This window comes from Nannobrachium achirus, assembly GCF_963921795.1.
Source record: "Nannobrachium achirus genome assembly, chromosome: 8".
Classification (NCBI taxonomy): domain Eukaryota; kingdom Metazoa; phylum Chordata; class Actinopteri; order Myctophiformes; family Myctophidae; genus Nannobrachium; species Nannobrachium achirus.
In genome coordinates, this window is record NC_137817.1 from 48,851,411 (window position 1) to 48,866,012 (window position 14,602).

Below are 14,602 nucleotides of genomic sequence, written 5' to 3' on the forward strand. Positions count from 1 at the left end.
CGCACGCACGCACACACACACACACATGCGCAGGCACGCACGCACGCACACACACACACCCATACATATCGTCGTTGTCGGGTGAAAACCTTGTATGTCCAAACCGTTAGTTTCGCACATTTTTCATTTTAAAAATGATTTAAACTAGTGAAAACAGCCGATCTACAAGCACACAACGCCTCGCACTGCGAGGCTTTTGTGTAATGGCCTTGTACGATGAAGCAGGGCTTTACTTTGCGAAAGAACATACAAATTTGGAACTTGGAGATACGAGGTTTCCACCCGACAAAGACGATATTATGCATGCAAACAAATGAACACACGTGCACCAATGTTTGCATCGCCGACAGGCATTATTTCCGTCGAATATAAAAGCCCAATGCATACTCCCTCAACGTCAGAAAGAAAACTCCAATTCAACCTTTGTCAAGTCCCGCCCCTCTTCGCACCCATTGGTTGCTGTGTCTTGATGGGACAAAAGTCCTTTCTCTCCATCCACCACCATTGAAATTCAGTTGCTTCTTATTGTTATTCTGTGTAATATATTCTCATTTTAAACTTGGTTTCAGTAAAAAGGAGCCTCTCAGGTGCAGTAAATGATGATGAAATAGAGCCTGCTGGTTGGTCATTCAGGGACCAACCAGAAGGCTGACAAAGGTTGAATTCGGACAGGCTTTCTGAACTAGTTCTGAGAGTTTGCGATTTGCACATTTCAGATGATAGGTTTTGTAGTGGATAAACTCATTGAAACACCCCTCAAGGACCCCCGGGGGTCCCCGGACTCCACTTTGAGGAGCACCAGCCTGAGGCAGTGATTTTTTCAATCCCCCCCCCCCCCCCCCCCCCCTTGGGATAAATGAAGACAGCCTTTAATGTCATCATTTAATTCAAGTCACTGAGTGATTATCATAATAATGTAATGATGTACAATTACTGCACGGAAATTTAATTAAGGCCAAAACATATCTTCTCTGTCCGGTGGAAACCTCATTATGTCCAAAACGGTTACTAAATAGAAAAAAAAAGAAAAAAAAGAAAGAAAAAAAAACAGCGAAAGCAGCAGATCTACTAGCTCGAAATTTGTTGCTTTGCGCTGCATTTAGAGCTTGCAGATCTGCTTTTGTCTGACACTGTAGTATGACTATGGAGATAGGAGGTTTTTGCCGTGTTGGGCCCTGATTATTATTTTTTAATTAATGAAAATCATTTTTTTATTAATGAAAATCTATTTTGGGGTCCATGACATAAAATGTGGAGGGGAAAAAAACAACCCAGTACCAGTGTTGGAAAGTAACTAATTACATTAGTACTTAAGTTCAGTTTTGAGGTATTTGTAGTACTTTACTCGTCGTTGAGTATTTCCAATTTCCAATACTTTTACTTTTGCTCCACTACATCTTGGATCCAAACATTGTACTTTCTACTTTTACTCCACTACATGTATTTGAAAACTTTAGTTACTAGTTACTTTGCAGATATGAATTATAAAACATACATAAACAACTTTAGCCCTATCGCAACGCGTTGTGAGCTTGTAGATCGGCTTGTTAGATCGGCTATTTTTTGTATTTACATTTTTGTACTTACTTTAGGTGCTTACATATTTTACTCAAGTCAATTTTGAATTCCGGACTTTTACTTGTAACAGAGTACTTTTCTACATTGCAGTATTGATGCTTTTATGGTTTAGTACAAAATGTGAGTACTTTTTCCAGTACCAGAACTGTTTTAACCCATTTAGAACGGGTACACATTATTGTGTATCATTATTTTATGCTTTAACTATTGAAAAATAGCAGATATACAAGCTCACAGCGCGGCACCGAGTGCCGCGCTGCGAGCTTGTAGATCTGCTATTTTTGAAAAATCGTGAAAATTAGAATTTTGACCCGATTCTATAAGTGTCTTTTGAATCCTTCTAAGATTTTTTGAAAAACCCTATGTTTTTATGTCAGCAATCTGGCTTAGCCATCGTCAAAGAAAAGGTCCTTTTCACTTAACTGGAGCTCAGTTAGTCTGTTCTTGAGAGACTACCATATCAGTGGTTCTCAAACCTTTTCATGTGAACAATGACAAACACTGACAATATGGATCAACACAACAAGGCCCCCCCCCGAGAGACTTGGCACTGATTAAAAGGTATGGATCAGTGCCTGTCTCCTCCTCCTCCCCTTCTGTGTTGTCTTCATTACCAGACCTCTCTGTCTGAGGGTCACGGACCCCTCTGTCGTGGGGTCGTGGACCCCTGCCTCGCTCAGATCCCAGTGTGCATTGCCGCACACTTTCTCTCTTGGCCTCTCTTTCTGTGTTGTGTTGTCAGCTGTTGTATCCTCCTAACTGACTCACCTGCCAGTGAGGAGCCCCCACCGGGAGTAGTAGAGAAATCAGAATCAGCTTTATTGTCACATCACAGGTTTACAGGGTTGATTTCGTCGACTAAAACTATGATGAAAAATGTTTGTCGACTGCGTTTGTTTCACTGACGAAAACTAAATAAAAACTAAATAAAAACCAAGCTGTGATGACTAAAACTAAGACTAAATATATTGACAATTTCGTCAACAAAATAAAAACTAGACTAAAACGTTAGGGAGGGACTAGTGGAGAAGACAGTCATTTTATGTTTGGTTGCTCTCAGGTGTTGCGTGCTGAAAATAGCCGATCTACAAGCTCACAACGCGTCGCAGCTTGTAGATCGGCTATTTTCAGCACACAAAAAAATCACTCATTACGATGCCATCAAGGCCTGCCAAAAAAACATTTTAGTCGACTAAATCAACTGTAGATTTAGTCACCTAAAATCTTATGATATTTAGTCGACTAAAATTAGACTAAAACTAATACTTTTCAGGTGACTAAATTATGACTAAAACTAAATGACATTTTATTCAAAAGACTATGACTAAAACTAAATAAAAGTTTGCTGTCAAAAACAACACTGATTGCTGCACACTTTCTCTCTTGGCCTCTCTTTCTGTGTCATGTTGTCAGCTGTTGTATCCTCCTAACTGACTCACCTGCCAGTGAGGAGCCCCCACCGGGAGGACGTAGAGAAATCAGAATCAGCTTTATTGTCACATCACAGGTTTACAGAAGTAAAGAAGTGGGTGAGATTTGTCCTACTCCTCCCGCCCAACACTCGCCCCTCCAGTCCGTTTAGGATTACATGCAGTGTGTGACTAATATCACCCTCCCCGCCCATCATCATCATCAACATACGGAATGGGTGAATGTAATGCACAATCTCTGTAAAGCACCTTGTATTAAGGCGCTATATAAATGCACCATTTAAACATCTCATCTTCCTCTCTGTTTCAGGTGAGCTGTATGACCTTGATGCCGCCTCGCTCCAGCTCAAAGTCATCAATTATGTAAGTATATAGTGGGGGAACGGTTATATACCGTACGAACGTGTGCACGGACGGGCAGCCAACTTTCAAAGCTACGTACATGAAATACGTGAAAAACTATTCCCCCCCTCTCTATGTCCTCCTCCTTGCCTTTCATCTCTCTCTCTCTCTCTCTCCTCTCCCGTGGCCCTCCGTTGCTTCAGTATCACCCCATCTTTCTACTCTTGTTATCCCGCTCTGCGTTCCTGCGCGGCGAGCTGTTTATCTAGCCGGTCTTAACACCTCATCAATTATCCCCATAACATCGTCCCCCGATGGGGCCGAGAGAGCATGGTTGAGAGAGAGAGAGAGAGAGAGAGAGAGAGAGAGAGAGAGAGAGAGAGAGGAGAGGAGAGGATAGAAGCGGGAGCAGGCCTTCAGGGAGGGATGAGAGGCTACCGGACAACTTACGCAGTCTGTTTATTTAACTCTGAGAGTATGTGGATGCTGTCGGCTGGAAATAGCCTGACACTCAGACCTTAATATACATTTTGTTATCGCCAGAACTGTTTTAATAGCCGTGACTGGTGATTCAGGGGCTGGAGCCAGGCTATAGGGTGGAAAGTAAGCCATTTACCATGAAAGGGAGTGGGCTGTTGGCTGATTTACCACTGTTTCAGGGTTGTGCCACGAGCCGAAGGCGAGTGGCAAACAACCCTGAAACAGTGGTAAATCTGCCAACAACCCACGACCTTGAATGGTAAATTGCTTTTCTACCACTTTTTACATATAAATGAAAGAAAACACAGTTGCTTGCAAGGATCTTTAGTTACAATCATTAATTGTTTCAGAATACACATAAACTTCCGCCACCACAGCAAATAGTCCCATAAAAACAACATTCTACCACTTTTTCTAGTTACCACCAGATGGCGCCAACTCCTGCTGAGGTGCTAGCTTTGGTCCATACTGAGGTGCATGACTAGCTTACAGCTAGGCTAACGCTAGTTAGAAGCACAGTTTCGGCCGCAAATAGAGGCTGGTCGCTTCCAGAAAAGCATAGGTTCAGAGAAAAGGGGCTTTAAAGTTGGCGGATTGCTTGGATCCAATGGAATAAATCGGCGAAAAATGACGATAGTACGTTCGCTAGTAAACGTAGGACACCCGCGACCATGGATCACCTACGTTTTCAGCTCATGCCGGTAAGGAAAAAAACACTCTTTCTCCACGATTTCTACATGTCTTAGTTTAACTACATTGCGTTCTTCACCTTCATCTAACCATGAATTCTGTCTTTGTTTTGGTTGGGGAAAGGTGTTCCGACTCTCAAAGTCCCCGGATGCGTTGTGCGGCGCATTGATTTGGGAAATGTGGCTCATTTGCATCACAACACATCCGGGTATTTCACACAGACGACTAGAGTTGTCCTATTTACCACTCTTTTAAGCCAATCACAATCCAGTATTTGAACACGTGACTAGAAAAAGTGGTAGAATGGTACTTAAAATTAAAAATCGCACCGGTGCAAAGTGAGCGGTGAAAACACGACACGCGTGCAGCAATATCTCCTTGTATGGGCCGTTCTGTCTGTGATATCACTTACTTTGTGTATGAGCACAGATCTCCATACATGGAGATCTGTGCTCATACACACAAAGTGAAATGTAGGAGCGGTTTGCACCGCTCAAAAACTGTGTTCCAATGGATCCGATGTTTAATTATAATTTAGACACAATGCCATTATTGTTGTAATTATTTAGCTACAGAGTGTCGCCATTCACTTGCGCTTTATTTTGAAGAGCCCCGGAAGCCACGATCGTGTCCATGTTGTGGAAATTAACGGTCTTGTAAGGCTTGTAATGGCGATCAGTTTGTTTATTTTCACACAGAAATGAACAAATCCTAACCGTGGCCGACCGTCACGGCCCAGTGTCGCCGTGATATAAAGCGGTTCTCTTTGATCGAAGCATTTTTTTAAGTAAATTCTGAGATAAAGCTGTTCCTTTGCAGCAGCAATGAATAGGAGCCTATGGAGATTACGCTTCCTGATGTTGGCTGCCTAGGCATAGTATAATCCATGAATGTATTTTAATGTTGCTGAAGTTAGGGCTGATTTTAATTACTTTATGTGCTGCAGGCTAGCTTTGACCTATAATAATACATGATAATTTATCACTTAATGAAAGTTTTGAAGGTTGAGGTGTTTAAATACACACTGGGGATTTGACTGTGTACTTTATTTATAGGGACAGCGCAAATTAATGAACACACACATACAATGTTGTGTAAATACACCAGATTTAGCAAGAATGCGATAGTTTCCATCTCCCCGATACAAAAACAAGCAACAATATAAAAAAAAGCACATAAATATTACTAAACGGATGCAAACAGAAGAGGACAAATCCCACCAGTGCGAAGGGAGCGGTGCAAACACGACACACATGCATACTGTATCTCCTTGTATGGGCCGTTCTGTCCGAGACGTCAGTTACTTTATGTCTATAAGCACGGATCTCCATACATGGAGATCCATACTAATACACACAAAGTGAAATGTAGGAGCGGTTTGCACCGCTCAAAAACAACAGTAAAAAGGGCAAGTGTTGACCGGAAATAAAGGAGACTCAATAAAACTAATAAAGCCTAGGTTTTATTCTGTTTAACCCATTTAGAACGGGTACACATTTTGTGTATCATTATTTTACCAGTAAGACTCCCTAATCGGGAGATAAGCGACCGTTGGTCGCTTATCTCCACAAATAGGCCAAAAGTTTGTTTTACCAATTATCAAGACATACGGGCAGTTGACAGTTTGCCATGGTTACTCATTGAAGTTGAATCTCCATATATGGAGATAACCTACGCATCACACTAAGTCTGACCTCACCAGCCCATATTTGGGCATGAGCAACTTATGTCTCCATATATGGAGATATGATGACATCACACAGTCCTCAGCCGATGATGTGGCGTGATGTCATACAATACACAAACGAGCCCTACAGTATAAAGGGGCAATTCTTGCCAGGAAAGAAGCATTTCTTCGACTCAGACCTTATCGCCAGGGTTGGCTTATAGCAGCTGTCGGTAGGACCATATATGGATTCTGTTAGTGTGGATCTCCTAACAGGGCATCATCTGGGATACAATCCCTTTTATGCCCATATATGGAGATCCCTAACAGAATCCCTTTCATGCCCATATATGGAGATCCCTAACAGAATCCCTTTTATGCCCATATATGGAGATCCCTAACAGCATCCCTTTTATGCCCATATATGGAGATCACTAACAGCTAACAGAATCCCTTTTATGCCCATATATGGAGATCCCTAACAGAATCCCTTTTATGCCCATATATGGAGATCCCTAACAGAATCCCTTTTATGCCCATATATGGAGATCCCTAACAGAATCCCTTTTATGCCCATATATGGAGATCCCTAACAGAATCCCTTTTATGCCCATATATGGAGATCCCTAACAGAATCCCTTGTATGCCCATATATGGAGATCCCTAACAGAATCCCTTTTATGCCCATATATGGAGATCCCTAACAGAATCCCTTTTATGCCCATATATTATGGAGAAATCCCTGCTCTGAGTATCTGACATCAGTGTGATGTCACCTGTTTATGCCCATATATGGAGATCCCTGCTCTGCGTATCTGGTTGCTAGGGTAAACAGTTGGTTGCTAGGGTAAAACCATGGTTGCTAAGGTGGTTGCTAACGTACACTAACAAACCAGCAACAACAGACTGTTGCCACAGCAACGTACACAAAGGTTTGTGTACACATGTGGTGTGATGTCATACTGATGCGGAGATATGAGCAGGGCAAAGGTGTGACGTGTGACGTGTGACGGACGGACGGCCGGTGGAGGTTTTCATAGTAAACTGCTCCCTGACGGTCGCAATGATTCAACTATTGAAAAATAGCAGATATACAAGAGTGCCACGCTGCGAGCTTGTAGATCTGCTATTTTTGAAAAATTGTGAAAATTTGAATTTTGACCCGATTCTATAAGTGTCTTTTGAATCCTAAGATTTTTTGAAAAACCTATGTTTCTATGTCAGCAATCTGGCTAAACGTCGTCAAAGAAAAGGTCCTTTTCTCCTAGTCTGTTCTTGAGAGACTACTATGTCAGTGGTTATCATACTTTTTCATGTGAAGGACCCCCACAATGATATTTATTTGGCCAAGGACCCCCATCTCAGAATATCTAGTTCCAGGGACCACCCAGAAGCAAAATTTGAGTTACAAACATCCGCTTTGAAAATACATATATTCAAAGATTTGCACACATTTTCACGACTTTTTCTAAAATAGCAGATCTACAATTGCCGTGCTGCGAGCTTGTATATCTGCTATTCAATAGCTAAAGCATTCAATAACTCTAGGCCTAAATGGGTTAAACATTTTCACATGATGATTGTCCATGGGTCATTCCTTTTAGTTGGACCGTTAAAAAATACAAGGACACAGTTATCAAAGGTAGAATCTCTCTCGTTGATTGATCGTCCAAGCTGTGAGTTACGGATACAACGTTCTCCAACGATCAAATACCATTATGTCTCTCTTATATAGCTGTTCCTAGGGGCTTTGAGCGTACAGGCGAAGTGTCCACACTGCACCACCAAAATACTAATGAACAGAATTACAGGCCTACAAAGAGCCATGAATAAAGGAGGGATGAAATGAACCTGACGGATGGAGAGATGTGAGCGATGGGAGAGAGGGAGAGGGGGTTGAAGGTCGGACCACGTCAAAAAGACAAAGCCCTGTGGACTAAGCCCTCCCGGACATGTGCTGTTTCTATAGCCTATAAGGAGGATTATAATGTTGTTACTGCATTATCTATTATACAGTATGCAGGCTCGGTTAATATACTGTACTTACTATACACATAAGGTTATTATACTGTAGTTTTTGAAGCGGTGAAAGCCGCTTCCAAGGAGTGGCTTTGTCTGTCCCGTACATGTCCCGTGCATGCAGAATTGAGGATTGGTCAAGCTTCACATGACAATTTGGCCCTCCAGACAAAATCATTCAGAATTCAGAATTCATAAAAATATAGAACTAAAGAACATAGAAAGTATAGCTCTAGAACACAGAATGTATAGATCTAGAACACATAGAATAAAAATCCACCGCTTCACTTCGAACCAAGGTTTGATTTTTCATGAAATCATTATTTTGTTTGGATTTTGTATTTATTTATTTTTTTGCAAAGGTTTCCGTAGTTTCCAATATTTTTAATGATAATGATGTTTTAGTCATCTGAAAAGTGACAGTTTTAGTCTAATATTAGTTGATTTCTATCACTATGAAAAGATGTTTCATTTTTGTTGGCATTATTTAATATATTATATATCATATTTTTTATATTAATATATTCAATATTATCATTAAAACCCTAGGGTTTTGCCAATTATTTGGGAGCCCACAGGTTGAATCTTTTGCTGCTTTTAGCTGCTGTAATCTTTTTATATTCCCTCCCTCAATCCATCTGGCCCGGGGGCCTAGAATGTTGTTTTGAGAACTGCGGTACTGCTGCTGCCATCTAATGTCATCTAATGTCAAATCTGTTTCCAGCCTTGCTAGCCTCTTCATCCAATTTAGTCCATTTAACTTCCTCTAGGAGCTGAGCCGTGTGCTCCTGGCTGGCTGTTGGAGCTGTTACCGCTCACAGTAAAATTCAGGAAAACACTTACTTATTTCCCCTTGGGCCACAGTGGCTGATTCACCTTTTTGGTTCTTAAATTAAAAACAATAGCCTGCATGGCCTGTGACTATAAGTAATCTGATGAGCAGTTTGCGTGGTGTATATTTTGAGGGGACATACATACATACATACTGTACATACAGTACATACATACATACATACATACAGTACATACATATATACATACTGTACATACATGTATGCATGCCAAAGGAGGCGTCTACCTTTCTACATGTATGCCCACAACTATAGTAGAATGTCATTGCGAGGACGACAATTTTCCTGGTCCTCATTGGAGAATTTTTTTGTTTTATTTGGGGAGTAAAGGCAGTTCACACTGGGCACTATAGCCATAACTAGAACTATACGGTTCACCTTTGTATTTTCTTTTTTTAATACTTGCTGGGTGTGAAATCTGACATCCACAATCTTTTTTTTTTCACAATTTTGTAACCAATTTTTCACCCAGTGCCAATTGCCTAAGATGTAATCCTGGGCCCTGCTCTCCCTCTGCCAACCTGGGGTGAGCCTCGAGCTGAGCTCATGCTTCCTTCAATGCATGAGGAGTGAGCAGACCGCTTCTTATCACCTGACAGCAGGGAGTTTCCCCAGTAGGATGTAGCGCGTGGAAGGAACGCGTTATTCCAACCAGTTCCTTTCCCCTCCATCAGGGTGACCAGGGGGAGGCAGTATAGAGACCAGGATTAATGCATGTCCCCCCACCCTAAGGGACATGGGGAGAACATGGAAACTCCACACATAAAGGCCCTTTTGCCTACCCCACCTAGGGTGTGGGCACTTGTGGGCACTGTGGGATGCGGAGGAGAGAACACGCCCACAGTGCCCCCGGCGGGAATCAAACCCAGGACCTTCTAGCTCTGAGGCGATAGTGCTACCGACAGCGCCACTGTGCCCCTCATCATCCACCATTTTTAAAACTATATAACTTTCAGTGTGAACGGCCCTAGGCTTAGAATTAGGAAAATATTACATTTTCCATGGTGTCCAATGATGTCCTCGCAAAACGCGCGCATGCGTGTGTTTGTTTTTCTTTCTTTTTTAACCTAACACAGTGCAGTATAAAGTGCAGGTCTATGAATGTGAATGAATTGTCTCCCATCACACGTGTGAGATTGGCAGGCAGCACAGCAGGTCGTATAAACAGCAGGAGTGGCGGAGAGACGCCGACTGAATAAGAACACGCTGCTACACACCCGCGGAATCCTGAGTGTCTGTTTAAACCCATTTAGAACGGGTACACATTTTGTGTATCATTATTTTATGCTTTAACTATTGAAAAATAGCAGATATACAAGCTCACAGCGCGGCACCGAGTGCCGCGCTGCGAGCTTGTAGATCTGCTATTTTTGAATCGAGAAAATTTTAATTTTGACCCGATTCTATAAGTGTCTTTTGAATCCTTCTATGTTTAAAAAAAAAAAAAAAATGTATGTTTCTATGTCAGCAATCTGGCCAGCCATCATCAAAGAAAAGGTCCTTTTCACTTAAATGGAGCTCAGTTAGTCTGTTCTTGAGAGACTACTATGTCAGTGGTTCTCAAACCTTTTCATGTGAAGGACCCCCAAAATTATACTTATTTGGCCACGGACACCCATCTCAAAATATCTAGTTCCAGGGACCACCCAGAAGCAAAATTTGAGTTACAAACGTTCGCTTTGAAAATACATATATTCAAAGATTTGCACACATTGTCATGACTTTTTCAAAAAATAGCAGATCTGCAAGCTCGCAGCGCGGCACTCGGTGCCGCGCTGTGAGCTTGTATCTGCTATTTCTCACTGGTTAAAGCGTTCAATAATTCTAGGCCTAAATGGGTTAACTCTGAGAGTGTACCAAAAGGGAACCAAATGGACCCGTGAGGGTCAAGAGTTACTTAATGGATTTTACAAATGTAATTTTTTACGGTGTAGTAACTCTGGCATACCTTTTATGGAAAAAGTCACTCCGAGGTTGCGCTATTGAGTGAAAAACATTGATCTCAAAGTCAAAATAAAGCGGTGTATATTGACATTCAGGTTTCAGCAGCGTCTGAGATCTAGCGGCGTTTAAGATCTGAACGATTTTCTCTCTCTTTTTAAGATTGCATGACACAGTCCAGGATAAAAGACACGTTTTCATTACTAGAGGTTCTGGCCTCTTCGCGGCCCTCACCTACGCAGCACCGCCAATCCAAACGATATGTCTGAGTCATAGTGTCTGGGGCTTTGTCAGAGTCCCCTTTGTGCCCATGTATATTATGGAGATCCCTGTGTCCGTCTGTCTACCTGTGCCATATGCAGTATGAAGATACCTGTTGTCATTGGTATAACATATCCATACCCTGTATATTGGCATGCCCATATTTACAGTGTGGTAACCAGCTCAGTGGCCTTGTGGTTAGAGTGTCCGCCCTGAGACTGGGGGGTCGGGTTTGGTATTTTTTCCGATCTGAAAAACTCTGAAAAATGGGACCCAGTGCCTCCCTGCTTGGCACTCAGCATCAACAGTTGGATTACCAGCCATGTCCAGGGGGTGTACTTGTACATCAAGTTGCCTCACGTGACAGAAACAGGAGATAGGCTCCTGCCCTATGGGCCTCATGGCTCGGCAAGGCTTACTTATGTTCAGTATGGGCATATTGCTTCGGACATATTGGGCGTGGAATCGCGGTTCTGGACAACCGTGTATAAACGAACGACTCGGTGGCGGGCGCCGCACTCCCTGGAGTCCTTGCCGATACGCGAGCAGAGTTGGTCGGTTGGACTTTGTGCTCGGGTGCTATGGTTTGCGATGGCTCTAACGTCTTAGTTTTGTCAGAAAATGATTGCTTATAATTTCCGTCTGTGATCTCGATAATGATCTGTCTGTCTGTCTGTCTGTCTGTCTGTCTGTCTGTCTCATCAGCTCCAGCAGCAGACCAGGTCACAGTGTTGCTGCCTCCTACTGGTGTCTGAAGACAACCACCAGCTCTTCTGTCAGGTTGTCCACACGTGCACACACGCGCTCACGCATACACATTAATCTAGAGACAGAATTATTCACCCTTTGACCTTCACGTGACCTGTGAATGACCTCTGACCCCTGTGGTTTTCAGGTGGTCGGAGACAAAGTCCTGGAGGAGGAGATCAGCTTCCCTGTGAGTTTGCACGCACACACGGACACGGACATGCACACACGCGCGCGCACACTTTATTTTAGGGAGTCAAAACATGTTAAGACAATACCTCGTAAAGTACATTTCCTGTTGTTAACACACATTTTGACCCGAAAAACCCACACACACACGCAAGCACGCACGCACACACACACACACACACACACACACACACACACACACACACACACACACACACACACACACACACACACACACAAAATAACACAGAAAAAAGGTGGGAAAGGTCAGGCTTTGTTGTGTCATTTTGATATGTAGGTCTTCCGTTTTCTTTTATTTAGTTTTTGTTTCTGAATACGTGGGGGTTAAAAACGAATATAATATTTTCCAGAACATTGGCTTGTATCTATTTAAGCAGCGCGAATGTACAAATCCCATTCTGAGCAACTCTCTGAGTTGAGAGTTTCTGAGCAACTCGATGAGTTGCAAATAGATAAATGAACTGAGGATTTTCCTGTGTTCCTCCATTGTTTCTTTGCCAGTTTGATCATGTCTTCATTCATTAATTTATGCATCCATTCATTCCAATACTTCACTGATATATCCATTTAGTTTTCATTGTTATGTTTCGTTTGTTCATTTGTTTGTTTGTTACTTGTTAACTTTCCCCCCCCCCCATTCATTGATTTGCTAATCCACACACCATATTTGTCTGTGTTTTGTTATTACTGGGTTGATTTTGCTGCCAGTCGCGGTTCAAAGATAATTGGGAAGTCTATAAATGTGTAATGAATTGCAATATTCATTATTCCTGAAATACCCATCCTAGATCTTCAAGTACAGCCTTATTAGGCATGATAAGTCTGTAATAAAGCGAGTAACACACACACACACACACACACACACACACACACACACACACACACACACACACACACACACACACACACACACACACACACACACACACACAGCTTCCTCAATGTTTGATGAGTTTGAATGCAGGTCGGCTGGGAACTCAGGGCTTTACAATCCATATAATGAAAGAGTGAATTAGTGTGTGCAGGACACACGTCGTACGTGCAAGGCTCAGAGTCTTGCCTCGGGGCCCGATCTTGTACACCCATGGGGGGGCTTCTGCATCGCACTCCCCTGATTTAGCTTAGCATGCTGCAGAATAATTAGACCTATTTGATCCCATGGGGGGAAATCAGATAGTATAACTGTATTCCGGTACAAAGAGCAGGCTACAAAGTCCAGCGCGCCTCAGCCAGCTGACTGTAGAAAGGCTTGGCGGTGCTCGACAGGAGCAACTTGAATCACAGAGAATAAAATCCGGCTACTTCAGGAGAGATTACCCATAGAGCACGGGTCTTCAGCGTTTTCAGGCCAAGGACCCCTTAGTTGGGAGAGAGACAAAGCAGGGACCTCCACAAACTTTTTCAGAGATTGCATATAGTTTCATCGTTTGACAGCACAATCATTAGTGTATTTTGGTTTCATGTCAGTTTGTGTTTTCAGATATTTAACCACTTGAACCGTCAATACATAATAAACTTGACCTTTCACTCTGTACCTAGGCTGCTCTTTTTCTCCTCAACACCAAAGCTTTTTGCAGAATAACCGATCTACAAGCTCACACTTGTGAGCTTGTAGATCTGCTATTTTTGGCTAAAATTCTCAGAATATGGACACTAGGGTTCAAGTGGTTAATATAAAATAGGAGAAAAAATAATGTATCACTCAAAGATTTGGAGGACCCCCTGTAGTAACTCTGAGGACCCCCTGTTGAAGACCCATGCCATATAGAATACACTGGAACACTCCACTATGCAGTGCTGATTTTGATAGAAATTTTGATTCAGTTTTAGTCACAGTCTTTTTTTTGAATAAAATTCAGTTTAGTTTTAGTCATATTTTAGCCATCTAAAATGTTTGTGTTGGTGCCGCCCGCTGGTTCGAGTCCCAATCCTGTCGACCTTTGCTGCGTGTCACTCTCTCTCCCGATTTCCTGTCAGTCTACTGTCCTATCAATAAATGCATAAAAGCCCCAAAACAAATATTTAAAAAAAAACGAAATCTACAGTTGATTTTGTTGACTAAAATCTATTTTGGCAGACCTTTATGGCATCGTCCCCAAAATCAACACTACAACTAGATCTGCACATATTTATTATTTAGCTGTGCTGACTGACGTTTCCACTGTTTTTCAATGTTTTCTTCTTTTTGACTCAGAGGATAGCTGCAAGTTGAAAATAAGTATATACAGTTGGAGGGGGTAAATCATTGTGTAAACAGAGCTATATCCTATGTCACATACAGTATGTAATTTTTGATTGAGTATTTTTGCTCCAGGGGGGGAAATGTACTTCTTAAAATAAATTCATGAATCTCTCTATGAATATCTGCATTGATTATTCTGTTATCA

At 42.1% G+C, this 14,602-nt stretch overlaps 1 protein-coding gene across 1 annotated transcript in view; it reads left to right on the forward strand.

Annotated features, from left to right (window-relative positions):
* Nucleotides 1-14,602, forward strand: part of pde2a (phosphodiesterase 2A) — a gene marked incomplete at both ends in the record, with an annotated part of 381,434 nt that overhangs the window by 324,779 nt on the left and 42,053 nt on the right. Inside the window, 3 exons of the mRNA XM_080732126.1 lie at nt 3,319-3,371; nt 11,964-12,038; nt 12,154-12,195. Coding sequence (XP_080588252.1) covers nt 3,319-3,371; nt 11,964-12,038; nt 12,154-12,195 — 170 coding nt within the window. The remainder of the gene's footprint in view (nt 1-3,318; nt 3,372-11,963; nt 12,039-12,153; nt 12,196-14,602) is intronic.